The sequence below is a fragment of the Chlorella variabilis genome (genome assembly GCF_000147415.1).
Source record: "Chlorella variabilis unplaced genomic scaffold CHLNCscaffold_25, whole genome shotgun sequence".
In the NCBI taxonomy this organism is placed as follows: Eukaryota; Viridiplantae; Chlorophyta; class Trebouxiophyceae; order Chlorellales; family Chlorellaceae; genus Chlorella; species Chlorella variabilis.
In genome coordinates, this window is record NW_005435063.1 from 340,633 (window position 1) to 342,016 (window position 1,384).

General features: G+C 73.5%; 1 protein-coding gene across 1 annotated transcript in view; it reads right to left on the reverse strand.

The window, feature by feature from the left end:
• The window catches only part of CHLNCDRAFT_59065 (hypothetical protein), a gene marked incomplete at its 3' end in the record, with an annotated part of 9,848 nt that overhangs the window by 6,345 nt on the left and 2,119 nt on the right, over window positions 1–1,384 (reverse strand). The window contains exons 3-5 of the mRNA XM_005844042.1: window positions 1,087–1,345; window positions 630–886; window positions 137–404 (exon numbers count right to left, since the gene is read on the reverse strand). Coding sequence (XP_005844104.1) covers window positions 137–404; window positions 630–886; window positions 1,087–1,345 — 784 coding nt within the window. The remainder of the gene's footprint in view (window positions 1–136; window positions 405–629; window positions 887–1,086; window positions 1,346–1,384) is intronic.

The following is a 1,384-nucleotide window of genomic DNA, read 5'->3' on the forward strand; positions in this document are numbered from 1 at the left end:
CAACACACCTCAATACCCACACACATGCACACATACTGTGTACGGCAAGCACTCTCTTCCCCTTCCGCTGCCCCTTCACCGCTGCGGCATCCCAACATCACCCCCGCCACCCCCGCCACCCCCGAAGCCCACTCACCCTCGTAGATGTCAACCGCCGCATCTGTCAGGCGCTGCATGTACACATCCTCCTGCACCTGCTGCAGCTGGCTCTGCACCGCGCCCATGGTCACGCCGTGCCAGCCGCTGCCGCCGTCGTTGGTGCTCACCACGCCGTTGAACACCAGCACGCCCGACCGCGCGGGGCCCGCCAGCCCCGTGCTGTGGGCCAGCTCCGCGGCGGCCTGCAGCCGGGCAGCCACCTCCTTGCTGCCCGCCTCGCCCGCACGCTCCGCCATAACGACGGCCTGCAGGCGCGGGTGCAGAGCAGAGGGAGGGAGGGGGGTTGGAGGCGGGCATCGGGCGGGGTGTGGACAGGGAGGCCGCGCAGCAGAGGTGCGGCTGCGGTGGCTGGAAGCAGAAGCAGCCGCGCAGGCTGGCGCTGGCGATTAGAGATCAGAGCCACGGCGCGGCAGAGCCGCGGGCCAGGCTGCGAGCAGGCGGGCAGGCCCCTGCCTCCCGCCGCCCCTCACCTCGGCCGCCGTGGCCACGGGCCCCTCCTCCACCTCTGCCAGCTCGCCCCACCCCGCCCACTGCTCCTCCGCCGCCCGCACCGCCTCCAGCCACAGGCGGTCGTCAAAGTCGGCCTGGCCGTCGGCCTGCGCAGGCATGGCCTGCCGCACGGCATACAGGAAGTGGACGGCGGCGCGGCCGCCAAAGGCGGCGTGCACCGCGCCCAGCAGGCGCCCCATGCGCTCGGACAGCGAGGGAGCGTCGTCGGGCCTGGGCCCTGCGGGGGCGGCAGCGGCAGCGGCAGTGGGGGCAAGAGGCACACGAGTGCGTCGGGGAGTGGGCAAGGTGGGGGGCGTGCGCTTCCGCTGCGGCCGGTTTGGCAGCAGGGCGCACGGGAGCAGGCGGCAGAGCCGGGGAGCGCTGTACAGCAGCCTGCCCCAGGTGCCCCAGCCGCCCACCATCGCCGCCCCCGCCCACCTGCTCCGCCCCTGGCGCGCGCCACCCGCGCCGCCACCACGGGCAGGAGGCCCGTGCGCAGCGGCCAGGCCTGCTGCTGCAGCTGGTGCAGCAGGGCGCCGATGTCGAGGGCGGCGGGGGAGGCGGGGTCAAAAGCATAGACGGCGTTGAGGACGTTGCGGGCCACTGTGGGCAGGCGGCCGGGATACATGGGCATGAGCAGCGTCTGCAGCTCGCGGGGCCACCGCTGGTACTGACGGTCCTGCTCCAGGTTGTTGACCTGCGGGGGTGGTGCGGGGGTGGTGGGGGTACCCTCTGC